Source organism: Ambystoma mexicanum, chromosome 5q, assembly GCF_040938575.1.
Source record: "Ambystoma mexicanum isolate Mex_15411 chromosome 5q, UKY_AmexF1_1, whole genome shotgun sequence".
Classification (NCBI taxonomy): domain Eukaryota; kingdom Metazoa; phylum Chordata; class Amphibia; order Caudata; family Ambystomatidae; genus Ambystoma; species Ambystoma mexicanum.
In genome coordinates, this window is record NC_090933.1 from 595,176,196 (window position 1) to 595,195,662 (window position 19,467).

Here is a 19,467-nt window from a genome sequence, read left to right on the forward strand (position 1 = left end):
CCCCGGATATAATATATATCCCCACGGAGAAAAGTCAAGCAATAAAGTGATCCTTTGGAATGTTGCTGTTACGTAGAGGTGTTTGAATCCCAAAAGCCGGTACATAGTGGACATCCGCCCTTCTCCCAGGCCGTCTACTATTGAATCGCTTCCACGTGTGGGTGCAAGAGGAATTTAGCCTCAGCACATTTTCTAACTGCCCATTAGCAAGCAGGTCGCACATGGTCAGCGGTCGAGATATAATTATAGACACTACCAATGGGAAGTGAAGATTGAGAATCTACAACATTGGACACACTATCCCAACAGGACACTCCTACTCCCGCATCACTTTCCTTGAGATCAGCGAGGAACCACAAAATATACCTAGTCAGCCTAGTACCTCTCTAACAGACCTTGGGGAAGATGACAAAAGGCGCAGGTGGGAAAAAGAAATGCCTGATGGATTCCTTCACTAGCTCGCAAACTGCCTCAGCGAGCACATCGACACCCCCAGGTACTGATACCTCACCATCGCCAGCAGATAATACTAGAGAGGACCAATTATTGACAACGGTGCAGGCGGGCTTCATGTCGATAAATGGTGAGTAAGATAACATAGTTGCAACAATACAGTCACTCAAATCTAAGCTGGAGAAGGAGAGCAGACTGATAACTGAGGCCGAAGCTAGAATCAGCGCAAAAGAAGAAAGGACCGACCAGCATGATCGAGACATAACATACCTAAAGGGTGAAATATCCAAGATGAAAGGCAAGTGTGATGACTTGGAGTCAAGGTCTAGGAGGAACAACGTGCGCATTGTTGGAATCCTAAAATATGCCTGTAAAGGCCAAATGGAATGATTTGTTGAGTCATTGCTCAAATTCCTGTTTTCTACAGCTCTGGAGCATTTTCTAGTGGAAATAGCACACTGCACCCTTGCTCCAACCCCTAAACCTGGGGCTCCTCCCCATACTATTACACCAAGACTGTTGAATTACAGAGATAGAGACCTGAGGCTACCGAGAGAACAAGGAACGTTAAGATACGAAGCAAGTAATGTTCACATTTATCCTGATTTCGCTGCTGGTGTACAGGCCCTGAAAATAACTTATGACCCAGTGAAGAGACAACTGAGACTACGACTGGTTCCATATGCCGTGATATTTCCAGCGAAACTCCGGATCCAGCGCAGAGGCAGGGCACACTTTTTTGAGAACCCTACCAAGGCCATGAACTACGTAGAATCTTGTTACGCTCACCTGGTATCCACAGGGACGCCACCCAGCCGGGTTACTCGCTGGTATGCTTCTCAGCTTTGCCCCGATGTGGTCTGCGGGGAAGGTTCTGCCTGAAAATACAGGAGGACTGTGTTCAAGACTGACCGACTGGGGTAAGTATCCTCCCTCCACCCCCGTATGATTTCAGTCCCTCTGGCGCTCTCTCCTCACCTTGTGGTAGAATTAGGCGTGCTCTCCGTCCTGCCTTCTTTGCAGGGGCGCGTTGTCTTTCTTGGGCGAGTGCGGTCCAGTTACTTCACTGACGCCGGCCCGTTTGATATTGTTCAGGTAGGTCTTATTGCTGTTCTTTAGTTTTGTTGCTATCCTGCATGCCTTTCTTTGTTTAAAATGTCTCTTTCTTCCCTTAGGTATGCTTAGCTTCAGCGCGGCGAACTGGCTTGGTTGAGCCCCGCTGGTAAACGATGGTACATTAAGAGCGCTATGATGCGGTAAGTAAGTGCTATGCGCAGCGCTGCAAAGTCTTGCCTTTGCAAACCTGTGTTTTCCTTCCTTGTAGGTCGCGGTGTTCTTCAGCACGAGTGGAATGTCCGGAGTGGTGCCAGCCGAGAGGCGACCAGCCAGTAAGCCTTTTGAGCAGTTCGTAATTTGTAAATGTCTCCACTGCTTTCTTTAATGTTGCCTCTATCTTCCTCTTTCAGGTCGTTCTGTCCGGGAGGCGTGCAGATTCGAGAAACTGTTCTCAGTAGCTGTGACTGTTTAAAGATGAAGACTGCAGGTAAGATGCTGCTGCTAATGATGTTCCTTTTGTCTCCTTGCAGGTTCTGCTTCTCCGAGGTTCGAGGGAATAGCTGGACACAGTGAGTGTCACGTTGCAAGCTGCAAAGTAACGCAAAGCGTGTTGTCTTGCTCGGGTGTGGTTTAAATAGCCCCAACAAAATAGTCCAGGTAAAGTAGTCCCTAGGCTACCACACCCAAAACACTAGACCGCATAGCTTGGTTCTTAGGAACCAAGTTATGTGGATGCCTCCATGTTGGCTGACAATACAATAAAGTAGTTCCCAAGCACATTGTTTTTCATGGTGTATGAGCCTGGCGCCATAGGCCATAGGCCAGGACTGGCCCCATGAGGGCTTTTGAAGAGGATGCCAGGCTCTAGAGGCCCGAGTCCTGACTCCACCTGGCCAATGGGTTTGCCAGAGGGGGTTTTGGGCGAGGGACGTGACAGATTTTCCATCCCGATCCCACCTCAACTTCGAGATGCAGACCAGAACAGAAATCCTAGACCGGAGAAATAAAGAGGATCCGGATGACTGAGGCATAAAACCTATGATATCCTTACTGTTCTGCAATCACCTGTATAGAAATTGACAGGCACTGGTATTGAATCGCCCGAGCGGTGGCACACGGCTGGCAGCCCACTGAAATAGCTGCAGTTAAAGTGCCTCGAGAAAGTTCCATAAGTAACAACGGGGTACATCATCCAGTTGGGGCAGATGGTGGGTGGGAGAAGGGTGGGTACCTGACAACGTTTAAGTTGAAGGGAAGAGCCGATCAGCTTTGTTGTGTGGTGGCAGGACAACAAGACGTTAGATCAGCGAATGGCATAACAATGTTGGGAGGGGTAGGGGGAAGGTTGGTTGAAAAAGTGTAAAGTTGGAAAAGTAATGGTCAAGTTAAAAGCAACCGTACGGTCAATAGTGTACATGTAAAGCATTTATTTACAGAGTTTTACCAAAGATGGCAGCTGATGGTCCTGGGGGCAGAGGGTTACTTATCAAATTGTTGACCTAGAATGTCCGTGGCCTGAAAAATCCTACTAAAGCTAGGAAAGTCTGTTCCTATATCTCACGACACAGGCCCACGATGCTGATGCTGCAGGAGACACATGCTTTGAGGAAGGTGAATGAATCCCTTGCACAAAATTGGGGCCCACAGAGGTATTATACGGAATATTCCACACAAGCTCTAGGGGTTCTCACCTTTCTTCACCGCTCACTGGGTTTCCGATTTTCTAGGAGTATTTTGGACCATCAGGGCCTATATGTGCTGGTATGCGGTCTAAGCCCCGCCCACCTGGTGCTTTCCTGGTTGCCGCTCTTTTTCCCTACTTAAGGAGCCCGTCGGTGTATTTCCCTTTGCAGATGGGGAGCAGGTGCAATTGGATCTAGGTCACCTGGCCTAAGCCCCGCCCACCTTCTTAGCCCTGCCTTTTCCTTTCTGCTCTCAACTCTTAGATCAAGGGCGTCTCTTGCCCGGCTGTCTGTAGCAAATGGCAGATGAAGAAAAGGGAAATTCCTGTTTGGGCCTGTTCGGACCAGGAGGACCCAGGGCCCCTGCTCAGACAACAGGTAAGCATGCACCAACATGTGTTTACTCCCTCTGTCCCCACAGGCCATCCCCACCATCCGCAGGCGACATCAACTTCTCCGGTGCTGGGGTGAGTACAGGTGTTTTAAAATTTCTCTCCTCCCCCACCTATTCTATGGTGCTCTCTGTTTCTCCTATCTTTTCAAACTGCTTCTCTATCGACTATCTGGCTCGCCTCACCAAGTCTGGTAGGAAGAAGTTCAAAAAGGATATTCTGGTCTCCAACCCAGGCCTCTCTATCGCTGACACCTATACCAGTGCTTCCTCCAGACAGACCCTCACCAAAATCCCCTTTGTCGGTCCCTCACCAGACCTATGGAATCTTCTTAGGGTCTCTGTGCTCTCTCTTGGTCTTCTTTTCCGTTTAATGGTGGCACCCGGTGGAGGTCCTCCTGGCCCCCTTCCCCTCCTCTAAGGTCTTTATTAATGTTTGCCTGAATGGCACCATCTTGGTCCAATGCCCCCAACCCAACCTTCCCTTTGATAGACGCTTCCTGCACCTCATCTATTCCCTTTCTTCTCCTGCTGTTCCTTCTCTCCCTCCTTCGGCTTCCTTGCCTCCCCCCTCGGCCTCCTCCTTAGCTACCTTGCCTCTCCTCCTTCCTCTTCTGCCCCCCCTCAGGCTCCTTCTGCACCTCCGCAGGGCATACCTCTGATTTGTACCTCTCGCCAGAAGTCTTTCAAGATTAGCAAACTTCTCCATATTGCCACTCTCAACTCTCACTCAGCTGTCAAACACTCCTCTGAAATCTTCCACATTCTGGAAGAACTTGATCTTGATGTCCTCGGTCTCAACGAGGCATGGTTCATGGCCAGCTCTGTCACAAGCTTTGACACTCTCCTCCCCGATGGCTACAAGATCCTCTCCTTGCCCAGATCCAACCGTTTCCGGAGCGGGTGGAGCCTGGATCTTCCCGGAGTGGATTCCTGCCTCTGTCATTCCTAGGCAGGCCTACTCATCTTTCGAATGCCTTGTCTGCAGGCTCTCTCTCTCTCTCCCGGCCACTCTCTTACCGTGGCTACAATCTATCGGCCACCTGGTCAGATCACGTCCATCCTCTCCGAGTGGGCGGACCTCTCATCCTCCCTCCTGGCATCGACCACTCAACTCTTCCTTCTTGGAGACCAACATCCACCTGGATGCTTCCTATCCCTCCGCTGACTCTTTCGCGACCTCTGCAACTCTCTCTTTCTATTTTCCCCTCTGAACCGACTCGCTCTGCAGGGCACACTCTGGATGTTCTGATCTCCTCAGACCTCCCCCTCTCTATCCCCCTCACCACTTCTGTGTCCTGGAGTGATAACTTTCTCCTTTCCTCCCATCTCTCCCTCTTTACCCCTCAGGCCAAGCCAATTCCAGCACTGCCACCTACTTTCTCTGTCATCCGACCCATGAAGCGTGTGCCAGTTGAGGCTTACGCCACCACTTTCTCTCCCCCTCCTCTTCCTCCTCTGGCTGACTCACATCCTGGCACAGCTCTTTCCATGCTCCACTCTTCTATCTCTGATACTCTATGTTCTTGCCCCTGTCATGAGGATCCGCTTAAAGCCCAAAGCCAAGTGCAACTCCTATTAGGACTCTGACCATGTCACCCTTAAACACAACTGCAGGGTGGCTGAGTGGGAATGGCTAGCTTCTTGCGCATCCTCTGACAAACTGGCCTGCAGTCTGCTCGAAAGGCAATACCGGCTCTCTGTCCTCACTAAGAAGAGAGCCCACATCCAAGCCTGTGTTTCTGCAGCATCTAACAACTCAGCCAAACTCTTTAAAATCTGAAAGGAGCTTGCCAATCCTGCTGCAGTCCCTACTTCTCCTGTCCCCTCCCAGGCCCTCTGCACAGCTCGGCTTCTCATTTCATCTCTAAAACTCAGGACATCCTGTCCACCCACTCGTCATTTCCTCCTGCTCCCTCTACTCTCTCCTCTACCTCAGGCCCCACTGTGGCCACTGCTCAAACCTCTTTCTCTTCCTTTCCTCTATTCTCCCCAGATGAGGTTTCTGGACAAATCCGATCTATGAAGGTCTCCTCAAAACAGGTTCTTCCCGGTTCTTCCAAAACCATCAAGGACCACATTGACACCCTTGTTCCTGCCCTGGCAGACTTCTGCAACCACTCCTTTGCCACTGGAGCCTTCTTCTCCCCCCTGAAGCACTCTTGTGCACCCTCTTCTCAAGAAAATCTCAGCCGACCCCTCCTACCCAGCTAACTATCGCCTGATCGCCATCACTCCTTTCCTGGGCAAACTCCAGGAAAAGCTGGCCATCCCTCGGCTTAATCTTCAAACTGAATCTGTTGTTTGTCTCCATGACCATCAGTGTGACTTCAGAGCAGCCAGAAGCACAGAAACCGCTCTCCTGAACATCACGAAGACTTGCTCTCCAACCTCTATTCTAATCTCTCCTCTGTCCTCATCTTACTCAATCTCTCTTCTGCCTTTGACATGGTCAGCCATGTCATCCTGCTCAATCAACTCCGTGATAACATAGGTATCACCGATCAGGTCCTGGCCTGGCGCACCTTCCTCTTGGATTGACCCTCCCAGGTCCAACTTGGATCCTTCCTTTCCTCGATCTCACCCTCTACCTCTGGTGTTCCCCAGGGGCTGAACCTCTCTTCCTGGCTGGTCAACCAATACCTGGCACCTCTCACCCACAGCATTGCCGCTCTCTGCTCCAACTTTCAGTGCTATGCGGATGACACTGCGCTAGTTTTCAGATTCCCTCTGCCAACTCTTCTGCTTCTCTCATCTCTGTCTGCTATCCAGGAGTGGTGTGACACCAACGATCTCAGCCTTAATGCCAGTAAGATGGAGATTCTCCTCATTAGCACACCTGCACCCCCTTTCTCGTCACTATCCTTCCAGCCTCCCTTGGCCCTCTTCCTGCTCCCACCTGTGAGGCTAAGAACCTCAGCGTCATCTTTAACTCCATACTCTCCTTTTTTGCCTCACATCTCTGACGTCTCTAAGAAGTCAAACTACCAGCTGCACCTCCACAGAGGTATTCTTCCTTTCCTCTCTGTCCCCTGGAAACTCACTGTCTCTAGAGCTCTGGTCGCTCTAGGGCTGGACTACTGCAACAGCCTCTTTCTAAATCTGCGTGCTTCTACTCTCTGCCCTCTGCAACTCATCCAGAACAGGACTGCGAGACTTGTCCTTGGCCTCAAGCCCAGGGATTGCATATCTCCAGCACTGATATCTCTGCATTGGCTCCAAGTGGCTGCAAGGATTAAGTTTAAGACCCTCTGCATTGTCCACGAGGCTTCCTGGGGCCTGGGTCCTCAATACTCCAACTCTCTTCGTAAATACCTTCCTACTCGAGCTGTTCACTCCTCCTACTCCCTCAGGATCAGTCACTTCTCCAAGCAACGAGTTGGTGGTAGATGTCTTTCTTTAGACGGGGCCTCCCTGTGGAACAGCCTCCCTGCCTCTCTGAAACTTTAGGAGAATCATCTCCAGTTCCGAAAGCACCTCAAGACCTTCCTCTTTGCTTCTGCCTTCTCTCTTCCTCTCCCCTGCTGATATCCTGTCTGATACTGCACTGGTCACCTAGCTACCCTCCGATTGCTGGCCCAGGTCCCTGCCCGACAAGTTGCACAACGGCAGTGCCTCCCGGCAACCCTTGCACTTGGGTCTGTATCTGTAACCCTACAGTCCCCGTACCTGCACTTTTGGACACCTGCTGTCTGCACTTACCCTTGCACTTGCCACCTGCTGGCCGCACCTCTTGTTATTGTTTTGATCCCATGTACAGCACTGCCCCCTCCCCTTCCCCTGGCACTAACACTTGCACAATCTCACTGTCACTTGGCCTAATAAGATCTTTGTCTCTGTCCTCCCTCTGTTCGCCCTTCCTTCCCTCGTCACACCTTGCAACACTTGTGTATAGGCGCGTTACAAATGCCATATCATATCATGGGATTCAATAGCTGGTCATTCTATTGTATTAGTTAACACATACAAGCCTAATGTGGATGATCCGGGGTTCTATCATACCACTGTCAAAATGTTGATCCCCTTGATGAAACCTGGGTAGCATGAGGCGATTTTAACACTATATTGAATACGGAATTGATAGATCCTCGGACATTCCACGTGTGGCCACTAAAGTTGCGTAAACACTACATCAAATTATATCACATCTTCCTCTTACAGATATCTGGTGGACACTGCACCCCCTAAGCAGGGAAATCACATATTACTCCTCTGTCCATAACTTGAGTTCCATGTAGATCTATGGCTATTGTCTCCCCAGATGACCACTATGGTTCAGGATTGCACCATTCTTCCACGCACCTTGTCCGACCAGTTCCCATGTCCCTTGAGATCATGGACTCCCCGATACAGACTCCACGTTGGAGAATGCCCTTCTCTCTCCTTAGAGATCCCAGCCTAACCAATGCCCTACACATAGAAATCACAGTTTTTTAGCGTCAACGCAGGCTCGGTCTGCTCTCATTGAGTAATTTGGGAAACATTTAAAGTGTGGATATGGGGCATTAGTATGGCCAAAACCTCTGGCTCTCTGAAAAATATCAGATCAGAATTCGGCCTAAACCAACTCAGAGCAGGAAAACAACTACAGTAGAACACAGAGGAGACTGGCATGGATAGAGGAATTACTGGGCGAATTTCATAAGCTAGCAGATAAGGATGTCCTGCATATGGTTATCCCCATTAGGGCACGAAGGTACAGTGAGGGGGACAAAGCGGGCAAATTAATAGCTAACCTGGTGAAAACTGAGAATTGTCATAACCCTATCACTAGCATTCAAGGTCCGGATAACTCTGTGAAAACAGCCAAAAAAGATATAAATGAAACATGTGCAAGTTTTTACTCTATCCTGTATTCTAACCGGGATGAGGTCATTGAGGCAGAACTTTCCCGATATTTGATGTCAATGGACCATCCCACACTTTCGGATAAGACCAGGCTTAACTTGGAACAACCCGTAGCACGAGGAGATTGTGGAAGCCATAAAGTCCTTGGATTCGGGGAAAGCCCCGGGATCGGACGGACTGGGGCAAGAGCTTTATAAGGTGTTCTACCAAGAACTCACTCCCTTGCTGCTAAAGGTGTGGGAGGAATCCAGGGCACCAGGTGCATTGCTGCAGTTGATGCAAGAGGCTCTCATAACAGTACTATTTAAAACGCACAGATCCCCCCTCCCCCACGACGTGGCCTCCTGTAGGCCATTGTCATCAATTAATACTGATGAAGATATTCGTGAAACTCCTTGCCATTATGCTCCTTCTGGCTATGCCCCAACTGGTGCATCCGGACCAGTCAGGCTTCATACCTGGGAGATCCAATGCTCTAAACTTGCGTCGCCTATTTGTTGTAATGGCTCAGGTGTCTCCACAAGCAAGAGTGGTAGTGGCCGCCCTATAGGCTGAAAAAGACCTTTGATTCTGTTTTGTGCAGCTATTTATTTTCTGTATTGCGACTGTTTGGTGTAGGTCCATATTTTCTGAGTTCCGTTCAGCAGCTGTACTGCAACCAAGGGGCGAGAGTCTTAACAAACCAAACATTGTTGGCATTATTATCCCTCGGAAGGGGCACCAGACAGGGCTGCCCCTTCTCTCCCTTATTGTTTGCCCTCACTGTTGAACCGATGGAGGCATTGGTTAGGAAGATCCACGGACACAGTAATAAGAATAAATGGCCCTCCTGCAGACACCCTCCTGTATGTCAGGGACCCTGAAAACATCCTGGCCCCTATAATGAAAGATAGCCATACAGTCTCCCGTTACTCGGGGTACAAAATAAACTACGCTAATTCTGAATTCTTTCCCATCACGCCAACCACAATTCAGCCATCCAATATAATGGGGTCAAATGGTTGTCAATCCATTTCAGGTACCTAGGCGTCAGTGTCGGGCAACCGACAATTGTTGTATACTGATAATTATGAAATTTACTTACAACGGTCTAGCAAGTTACAGTTATGTACAAAACTCCCAATTTCACTGTATGGACAAGTAGCCCTTTTAAAGATGGTGGTTCTCCCGAAGTTACTGTACTTCTTTGGTAATGTTCCCATATATCTGGGGCAAGCTTTTCTTTCTAAACTACAGTCATTGGCCTCCACATTTGTTTGGGGATCTGGGGCGGCAAGGATCAGGTGGCAAAAACGTACAGAACCATATGCATACGGGGGATTAGCAGCACCAGACTTCAAACTATATTATTTAACATCATAGGTCCAGTTCGCAAGATACTGGTACAACACTGAGAATACAGCTGTACACATAACAGTCGAGAGGTATGGGGCACCCCCCACAGATGTCCGCTCGGTTATATTCAGTGGAAGATGAGGACTCTTGCGCCTTTGACCCCATGACCACAACCGTTCGTGCCTGGTGCAGAATCTTTGAATGGAGATTCCTTACAACTGGGAGACTCCGCTGTGGTGCTTTCTGGCCATTTCCCCCACATTCGACAAGACACTACAGAAAACATGGGATCCCCCTGGGCAGATGAAAATGGGCGATATGTACCCTGATCGACGATTTGTGTCCCGGGCAGAATGTATTGATACACTGGGAGGATGTCAATTAAGACTTCTCCAATACCACTGTATGAGGGCTGCTTTCCGCGGAAGATGTCCATTTCCGGTGGAGCCAGAGACACATAACTGTATTGATGCTGTGGTGTCAAATGTTGACACAGGATGTGGAGTGTCCAGATAAAACAGGTTAATTCAGTCACATATCTCCCTGAATAATACCATTTAAGAAGTGCAGGAAAGGCAAGTGGGAGCTACAACAGGGGATGATAAATGGAACTAATACTGTCAGCTAACTAAGTCTGTGTCCTTGAATGCGATTTCGGGTTGTTTTACCGAGGCGGAAATGTTTGAGGGAGAAAAGTCTGAAGGTCATTTTTGGGAAATAATCTTCAGTCTTTTCTCCCCTGAACATTACTGACTTGCCCAAACCCCTAACCCTACGCGCCCTCCCACCCCCCTACTTACCTTGCATTCCGTCTTGTTCTGTCCCTGCAACGATGGTTCCCTTTCACTTCCGTGATCGGGAACCGGCGCTGCTGGGTCCTTTTCTTTTTTTTCCCCAGGTCAGCTGCGGGGGTGTCCCCCGGCAACCCCTGCTCACTATCCTGTATACTGTATAGTATAGTGAGCGGCAGGTTGCAGGGGACACCACTGCAGCCCTTTTATTGGGGAGAGGGACTGCAGAACAGCTGCGGGGGACACCACCTCAGCCCCAACCAACAGTATAGTTAGCCAGGGCCGCGGGTGACACCCCGCAGCCCTAGACCGAATCCAAATGACCTACCCAACCAAAAATCGACCTTTTAGAAGTTCGAACATTTGGTGATAACTTCTTTCAGACTTTTGGTTGGTTAGGTCATTTGGATTCAGTCTTTTTGGCCGAAACCTTGAATTCTGGGCTGCAATTGGTCCTGTTTAAGGTCCTGAACCAGTTCCACTACACCCCCCGCCAGAATGGCCAAGTTCACTTCAGATTGCACAGGTGAATGCTTGAAATGCGGAAGCATGCAGGCGGACGCCTTTCTTATGTACTGGTCGTGCCCCCGGATCGCAGTATTTTCGGGTAAGGTTGCTGAGGCTCGAGAGGACATAGTGAAAATCCCATCTGCACTCGCTTCGCTAAAGTACTTGTTTGGGGACTAAGAGATTGTTCAATGTTGCATGTGCAGTGGCAAAAAAGTGCATATTAAAACGTTGGAACTCTAAGTATGCTCCCAGCCTTGAGGGCTGGTTGCACAAATTAACTTATGTCAATGGATGTGAGGAGAAATATGTCTTAACTGTGTCCTTTGCATCCCCACCGTAAGGACATTTGGGCTCCATTCAGACTGAACTGGAGCAAGCCTAAATCTGAAATTGGTAAGCGTTAGGTCTCCTGATGTCACATGTCTGTAAATATAACCACTGTTGTCTAACTATGTAACTTCCTGATACCAAGATTATGTAATTGTGTACGAATGTGCTACATGCTTGACCACTGAATAAAGTTTTTAAAAAAACAAACACCCTAAGCGGAATCTACTCCCCAAATAGTGCAGGAAGTGCAGTGCTTTGGCGATATTTCTAGCCTAAAAATAAACTGGGACAAATCGGAAGGGCAACCCCCGGTGCCTCAGATGAGCTGTGTGGATATAGGGAAGGCTTTCCGCTATTGTCCCCAGGGGATCAGATACTTAAGCAAAACGGTAACGCTAACGAGCACCTCTCTGTTTAGGGACAACTACGTGAAGGTACTTGAACGACTGATGGGCAAAATTGAAGCCTGGATTTTTTTGGCCACTATCGCAGGCAGCCCGAATAGCACTGGCAAAGTTGGTGGATGTTCCCAAAATGTTGTATATTTTTTTAACAACGTCCACATTGCACCTCCAGCAGGTTTCTGCACCTGTGTGTGGCGAATGAATGTTAGGTTGGTGTGGGTGGGCAAAAAAGCCAGGGTTGCATACGAGGTTGTTGATGGTTTCGACAAGGGCTCGACATGAACAATGTGGTTGTGTTTGTTATCGGTTAATTGTGTATATGGATGAGAAACTTCAATTGAAAATAATTTATATATATTAAAAAAACGCTCAATTTCAAGGGCAACTGGCCGGCCTAAGATGACTCATACAATTCAACACTACCGAGTTCAATCCCTATTAGATGACAAATAACTGCTGAAGGACAAGCAAAGTCCGGCAATATAAAAGTGACGAAGTGACAAACAGATCCCGTGAAATAAGATGTTTAACACATTTGTTCTCACCATCCCAGGTTGAGTTGGATGGCTGCCTATCAAGGGGAGGCAACTCTTTGGGGGGGGTTAGGGGGGGCAGGGTAACCTCTTTGGGCCCAAACTGCACACAACCCGTGTAGGAGGGGATTCAAGAATATGATGGTGTCTGCCCTAAGTGTCAAGAAAGTGATTCGTTGTCCTTCCACGTGATCTGGGCATGCCCCAGAGTAGCATCCATCTGAGTAGGAGTAGTTGCAGCTCTAAAGGAGTAACAAAGAGTGCACAGTTGGATGCTCCTGAGGAATGTCTAGTAGATAAGGAATCGAGTGATCCCTAAATGTCTACAATTAAGATTGGTATTAGCTAACGCCCATTGGCCAGGGGATGCCCATTAGGATTAGCTACTTCTGTGGCTACTTCTCTAGTAGAAATGCAAAGTTGGGCAGCTGTAGAGTTGATTCCATTACAGCAGCATAGGAGACACGAAGATGCTGGGGACAGAAATGGGGTAAGATGTCTATTACAAAGGATAAATTTCCTTTGTAAAGTGCACAATTATGTTCCAATGCATTGTGCCTTTCAGCGGTACACAACACGTGTGTGATAATGTTATGCTAGTTACTGATAGGGAGAATACCTATGTTGCAGGATGACTTCACAGTATTATGCGCTATATCTAGCATGGGTCTTGACTCTATTGCTAAAATGGCTGTGGGAGGAATATGCACCCTTCGTCCGCCTTTGCCTACATTTTGGGGTAAAAAAAAGTCATTGTTGTTTCCGATTTGTATTAAGTTTATGTATTCGAAAGAATGTATTGGATGTATGATCCCTATGAGGCGGGTTGGTAAAATGTCCATAATGAAAAGAAAAATGACTAATTTATATTTCTTGCGTCTGCACCTAATGTCAATTTCTAGTGGATATCTCTGTGTATCACGTGTACTATTGATTCCTTTTAGTAATGTACAACCGATGGTATGTCTAAACAAAGTGGTCAAACAACTGCCTTCTAAGACCAGTTTATGGGCCCATGTACTTTAAACAAGACTGTTCAGTTATCCTTTGGTTAAGAGCTGCAGACTAGGCAGCCGGATAATAAATACATTTTTTCTATCACTGGGACAAAATTAAAACCAAGCAATGACATGCATTGGTGGTGCGTCATTAAGCATGATGCACCAAATGGGCATGGTGATGTTTCATGTTTTGGAACAGAGCAACACCCACAGATTAGCAGCGTTCCAAACACACTCTAAAATAGGCAATTAAACCAAATAAAAGAATAATAGGAAGTACAAATATTCCCAATTAAAAATAGCAGGCAGCGAACACATGGGACCCTCCCCCTTCTTCCACCCACACTGCTCCAAAGATATGTTCATATCAGTGGTTCCAACCAAATGTAGCCTTGTGGACAAGGCTCGGGAGGATAGCTCAGAGGCAACGTGCTTGCCTTGGAAGCAACACAACACGGAGCACCACATGTTCGATCCCTGGGTCCGTGCTTAGAAACCCCTGGGTATTATGCGCATTATAAATAACCTATCATATCAAATTTGCGTGGACGTATGAGATGTCAAAAATAAAGAACAGAAATAAATAAAAATACTTTTAATCAAAAAAATATATAATTTAGAGTGCCAAACAAAACAAGATGTGAAATGTGCCTGGGTACCATCTACAAATTGAGATTTAAACAAAGATGCATAATGAACAACGCTAAGCAGTGGGACAAAAAACATTACAAGGGGCTAGCATATGACCATAAAGGATGTTTGTCAAATTTAGTTTGTTAATGAGGTGTGGATTAGACAAAGCATAATTAACAGATACAATAACTACAGGGGCTGAAGTAAGTTGGAGGACCTATACCCAGTGCTTAATGTGTGGGGGTGTTTGCCAGGGCTCAGACCTGGCCCTTATTTTTGAGCCCCGGCACTTATTGTCTCAGATTCACTTTAATTATGAAGTGGCGACAGTCAGCATATCCATAAACCACAATGAGCAGGTGCGAGCTTTAGTCTATCCCCAAATATGTTAACACTGTGGGGAGCAGCTGTGGGTGCTGGTGGCAGCAGTGGTGATGCCCACCCGCACCATCACAGGAGTGCTCGAAAATAGTTGGCCTCTGGCACTTTATTATTTTTTTTTACAAATTAAGCTCTACCTAAACCTACCAATAAACCTTAAACAAAATAAAAAAACGACTTGTCTTCAAGAAACGTATTAAAATGCAACATTTTGCACGAAAATGAGTTGAATTTACAGCTTGCATCAAAACAACCATTTGCAGATCCAGATATCCAACCGAATGTGAATTGGGTGCACAAGAAAATAATTTTGTTCAGTTCCTACCTGTTGCATTTTCTGCCATACTGATGTTTGTCTCGCAAGTTTGCTTGTGTTGGTTTAGTGCCATTTCCAATTCCAAAATACGCTTTTCTCTCTCCTGCGTTAGAGAAAACAAATGAGATATCCAAAAGCAGAATACAGACATTCATAAATTTACACTGCCTGGATCAGACAGAGCAACAGGTGACGGATGAGGAGACTAGTGTACTAATGATGCCCTTATCTTGCACGTATAATGTGTGAAGTCTGGAGCATGCACCAAGCCCAGACATAGACCATGGTGTTCCATTTCCGAATTTGAGGGTAATAATTAACGGATAGCATCAAAGGATTAAAGAATAACTGTCAAGTGCTGTTGCTAATACCAGCCGCGCTCTATCCTTCCATCCCCCATAAAGAGGGCATGCAGGCAGTGCTGTGCCCTGGTAGATGATCGCGGTAGCAGCCTATTACTTCTTACTAACCCCTGTATGCAGCCTCTGTCCGCGATTTTCCCGATTTGTAAAAGAGGATGCAGCAAGTGAGCCTGGCTTGCATGGTTAGCGGTGGCCAAGGCAAAGGGTGCATCTGTTAATGCATGTACTGCATACTGTTATATATTATATAATGAGATATGTACATCATATATTGACAGTCGCACACACATTGTATACAGAGATGTATATACTGTATATTGAGTTGCATAAAGCATTTATTGAAATAGATGCACTGCACACTGATATACGTTCAATGTATACTGAGATATACACCGTATAGTGAAATGCATACATTACATATTGACGTATGACTGGATATACGTTGTACACTGAGGAACATACATTGTTTACTGAGAAGTATATTCAGTTATTTTAGATCTTACACTACACTGTGAAATATATGCACTGTATAGAGATACAGACATTGTGGGCTGAAATGTTAATCAGTATACTGAGATGGATACGTTGTGGTAACATGCGTCTCTGGGAGGTTGCAGCAATTCTATCCAGCCCAGCTTGGAATCCATTCTCTACCTTGATCTGATGGGCAGTCAGCTTGACTACAAGACCTTCAATGGTGGCCATTTTGCTATTTTCGCTGAGACCTTCTCCCTAAATGAAAGAAATGTCTTGTCCAAACTAAAATGTATCAAGGTCTCTAGCTGGTTGATGGAGAACAAACAATACTTCTACCCCAGAAGATGGGTCTACTTCTGTGGGTTTACTTATGTCAAGTGGAGAAACCGGATCAGGCAATTCTTCCTGTGTTACCAGGGCTGGGGCATGCCTCTCGAGACTAGGATGGATGCTCGTAGAGGGGCTTGGAGTTGGGTCTCTCTCTTTTTTTAACCACCAAACTCAATTTACTGTGGTGTTATATATTATAGTCTAACACGCTGAAGGTATCTAACAGGGGACGACCATGGAAAAAAAGATGTTGGTTATGCATGGGAAAAGTACATTTTGTTAGGATATTTTGCTTAGGGCTTAAAATAGTGTTGAGAGCATTATTTTCAAGTATGACATTTATTTTCTTCCTCTAGTTGCTGGATAATAAGCTGCATTAGAGAGTGAATATGTTGCAAGTGGGATCCCGGTTTGTGTCAACCAGTTCGGGATCCCACGCCTGCCACCATATGTAAGGGGTCAGAAATGAGAGGCAGACTCAAAGTGGTAGTGTTTTCAACAACAGACTATTAAAATAAAAAAGGTTGGATACACATCACTCTGTCCCTATCCTAAAGAGAGTTTCCCTGCCTAGGAAACTAAAGATCAGTCTGAGTCTGGTCATACAAATTATATACACTGTCCTTGTGTCCGAAACATACTAATCTAAACTTCACAGTAGAAATTAACAAAGGGTGTCTCTGGTGTAGATTTGGCAAAAAGTGTTCAAAAGCAAGTAAATAAATTAAACAAAAATAATCTTTGGATCCAGACGGTGGTTCCTTCCCCTGGATGCCTCGGGTAGGATGGCAAAAGTGCCTCTTTCAAGCAAACACTTAAGAAAAAAAAAATGTGTTTCTTTCAAACAATGGTTCCATTAGAATGGAAAAATGGTGTTTGTTGAATTTCACAGCTTCCACTTGCCTGTTTCTTAGAGTCTCCGGCTCACTTGTTTTGCCATGTGTTCGGCAAATGTAAATAAGCAGAGGTCTTCTCATGACTTGAATGGACCTCCTGGTATACTCCCCTGCCAGGAATCACTTAGTAGGCTTCTCAGATCCCCTGGTATACTCTCCTGCCAGGTATCTTGGTGGCTCCCATGGGCTGTCAATAGGGAAACTACATGTGGATGTCGGAAGCGGCTGCTGCCTTCTGCGGCAGTGTGGCTTGACGTCCCCGATCCTCGTCCATTTAGACGTTAGGTCCTTTCCTTGATTATTCTCGATTCTGCCCGTGAGCCATTTCAAGAGTGAGCCTGGCTGTAGCGGAAGCGTTTTGCATCTACGTTGCTGGGGTTTCTGCTGTGTCTCGGAGCCTTCACAGGTTCCTGGCGTATTTTCGGGTCCAGGAAGTTCCGAAGCTTGGAAGAACCTCGGCACGGCGTGCTGTGCTCAGACATGGCTGGGGCTACGTCTTGAAAGGTGGACAAGCTTTGGCTGTCTGAATAAGGTACAAGGAAGTACCCGGGCTGTGCAAGTCTTCCTGCAAACACCTTTTGTAAGCATTGTGTCTGTGTAGCTAAGCGCATAGTACGCTACTTTTGAATGTGTCAAGTGTGTCGATATTCTCAGGTTCCACTATGCCTGGGGCAAGAAAAAAATGGGAGAAACGATGTACAGAAAAAAGTCAGTCATTCTCCATAAAAATGATACATTGGCTCCAAATTCTAAACTTATCCCAACTCTCCCTAAGCAAGGTCCGGAAGCCATATCCCTGTCCACTACCCCCTCTGATTCCTGCGGGTGCCCAGGTCCCAGAGTGGCAATGATTTCCCCAGGAGCCACTGTGATGACCCTCGAAGGGGGAATCTCTTATCGGCGGTATTGGCATTAAGCTCACATAGGAGGCAGTGGCTGAGCATGGCGAGAGCCGACGTACTTCACGTTTCTGCTGAGGAAAATCACGAGCTGTACAACGGGTATTGTGAGTTACCTCATGCGATGGTTAGGTCAACTGTGGGGTTTGAGAACCCTGAAAGTGCCCACATTTTTACAAAGGACACAATAGATACAAAAGTGCTTTCACTGCTTTCAACAACCCCATTGAACTTAAAGGAGCATAAGAGTAGTTCCAAATCACAGGCTACCCCTAAAATGCCGCTAGGGCATGGTGTTTAGGACAGGTCCCAAATGCCCATTTCCTCTGACCATTGGTCACTGGTAAAATACAACATAACCAAGGATTAGAATAAATGTAATAATTTTACTGACTTGTGTATGGATGCACTCTTTTGATAACCTTGTGGGGAACTGTCATATAATTAAGATGGATAACTTGTCAAAACAACCTTTCACTCCCTTTACCGACTCAACCACACCCAGGTTTAAAGGATAATTGGTGCCAAACTGATTTGAGAAAGTGTCTTTGCTTCCACAATCTACAGAGGTGACTGGTATGCTTGGGCCCCAAAACTAACTCCCATACAATGTTAATGCCCCCTGGCCTCCAGCCAGTAGTAGGGGGGCTTCCGTCAGGTCCTAATACCTTATCAGTAAATGTAAGGAACCCTGAACTAAGGCTCATGGGCCTATGTCAACCGATGAAAGCTTGCACTACTCCAAGCTTGTTCAGGAACCTGCGAGTAAGGAAGTCATCGATGCAGATGGACGTGGCTATAAGAGATTTTATTTTGGACCAGAGGAATGTCATCATTACTAATACCAAGTGGGAAAGAAAATAGAAAATCCTTAAGGAATAAACGTTTTGGCTTGGTTTCGCCAAAGAACTGGACCTTGTGTGGTCAAAAGTTCTGACTTGAAGATTGTATGAATGCTAATGATCAATGGTTGCTGCTCCCAAGAACACAGTTTATTTTGGTTGTATGTGGGGCGAGTAATGTGCAATCTTATCTGTAAATATATGTCCAAAGGTTCTTCAAATCTGAATCTTATAGTGGGTTAAGGGTTAACCCATGGGTTTGTTCTTTTTGTCCCTACCCTGGATTGTGCCCTGAGGTATTGAGTCTGGGGTATGTTGTGTTGTCTTTTTGTACGATTTATTGTATGCTTTTTACTGTTGTTCTTGTGTTAGCACTCTGATGCCTGCAGGCTTTCAGCGCTTTATAAATAAATAAATAAAATAATAAAATCTTCCCACAATATCAAGTGTTTATTTAACTTCAATGTGCCTGGTGCCTAGACTGCTAGGACTTCTTTTCATCTGGTTCTTACCGATCACCTGCTATACTCTCCTGCCAAGTAGCTGCCCACAATGTCTTATTCATTTGTGTATTTAAAATGGACTGCCTGGTGTACCCCCATGCCAGGAATCCCTTTCTGGAGCTTGCAGATAACCGTGTATGCTTCTCTGTCAGGTATCCTCCTCCCCAAAAAGCTCACTGCCTAATGTGCTTCCTTCAGCAGGGCTTCTCTTAATATTCTCACCGTTTTTCAGTACAGCACAGTTGTATTCCTTCACTGTCTATACTTCCTTGGCTTAAGGTACTACTTGTTGCAACTTTCCCCATATTGATGTCATATATGGAGACTTGTTCAAGTTTGGCTTTTACACTCTTTCAGTAGTATTCATCTGATTTTATTAACACTTGCTCCAACTTTCCCCATATTGACATCTCGTATATGGACACTTGTTCAAGTTCTGTCCTTTAACTCCTTCACTAGTATTCATTGGCTTGTGGCAGTACTTGCTGCAACCT

At 46.5% G+C, this 19,467-nt stretch overlaps 1 protein-coding gene across 1 annotated transcript in view; it reads right to left on the bottom strand.

The window, feature by feature from the left end:
- LOC138497532 (kinesin-like protein KIF20A) overlaps nucleotides 1-19,467 on the bottom strand; it is a 1,316,984-nt gene that overhangs the window by 258,954 nt on the left and 1,038,563 nt on the right. Inside the window, exon 15 of the mRNA XM_069621067.1 lies at nucleotides 14,674-14,767. Coding sequence (XP_069477168.1) covers nucleotides 14,674-14,767 — 94 coding nt within the window. The remainder of the gene's footprint in view (nucleotides 1-14,673; nucleotides 14,768-19,467) is intronic.